Source organism: Physella acuta, unplaced genomic scaffold (assembly GCF_028476545.2).
Source record: "Physella acuta isolate Inbredline_101_S28 unplaced genomic scaffold, ASM2847654v3 ptg001755l, whole genome shotgun sequence".
Classification (NCBI taxonomy): Eukaryota; Metazoa; Mollusca; class Gastropoda; family Physidae; genus Physella; species Physella acuta.
In genome coordinates, this window is record NW_026733265.1 from 143,262 (window position 1) to 144,295 (window position 1,034).

General features: G+C 35.3%; 1 protein-coding gene across 1 annotated transcript; it reads left to right on the forward strand.

Annotated features, from left to right (window-relative positions):
- LOC131930299 (apoptosis regulator Bcl-2-like) lies at positions 1–779 on the forward strand. Its single transcript, XM_059286720.1, has 2 exons — positions 1–436; positions 618–779. The coding sequence occupies exons 1-2, from the start codon at positions 14–16 to the stop codon at positions 777–779; spliced, it is 585 nt and encodes a 194-aa protein (XP_059142703.1). The 5' UTR covers positions 1–13.
- Positions 780–1,034: the final 255 nt, after the last annotated feature.

Below are 1,034 nucleotides of genomic sequence, written 5' to 3' on the forward strand. Positions count from 1 at the left end.
ATTGTCTGAAAACATGGAATCTTATAATACTCGTTCAATAGTAGTGGATTATATCAAACATCGAGTAGCGAAGGAAGGTTTTCAGTGGGAAAATGATGGGCGACAAAGTAGTGTTACTCCAAATGTTGTCCAATCGGCAATGCGTAGTCCTGGTGATGAATTTGAGGAACGATTTAGAAATAGATTCAATGATTTGATTGAACAGCTTAATATTACTGATAACAACGCTTATGATACTTTTAAAATAATAGTTGATGAAACCTTCTCTGATGGTGTTAACTGGGGCAGGATTGTGGCGCTTTTAGGCTTCGCTGGATGCTTTGTGGTATATTGTTTCGTACATAATAAAAGCCATTTGGCGGATAATGTTGTTGAATGGGTTACCTCATATATCGACACTAACTTACAAGAATGGTTGACGTCTAATGATAAATGGGTAAGAATAGTTTCTATATGCATACATCATAATATCAAATTTATATCACCTGTTAAGAAGAATCTAAATCAGTATATTGAGTTGTTTTAACCCCTCTCCACATGACTATAAAGTGTACTGATTACCTATCTTCAAGATAGGGAAATTAAGAAATTGAGTCTCTCTTTTTTATCTTCTACAGCAAGGTCTGGTTGAGTTTTATTCACGCCGCACTGAAAGTCAGAGAGATTGGCCATCTTTTAAAACATTAATTAAATGGTCTGTGGCAGGACTTGGTGCAATCACCCTGGTAGCATTTCTCGCACACAAAAAAATCATAAAGTTTAATCATTTGATATTGTGACTGTTACAATGAAGACATACATAAAATTACAGCACATTTCTACTCTTAAGTCGTTGAATAAAGCCAAACATTTGTAGCGTTAAACATTTTATGTTGTTTTTTTTTTCTTCTCCTCCGCCCTCCCCGTACCCATCTCAACCCTTATGTCGGATGTTGCGGGGATGTAAATCTGTTTTTTGTCCTGTGTTCTATGCATTAAATATTAAACACGTATACATCTATACTCAATACAAGTTATACCCCCTCTTTTAACAT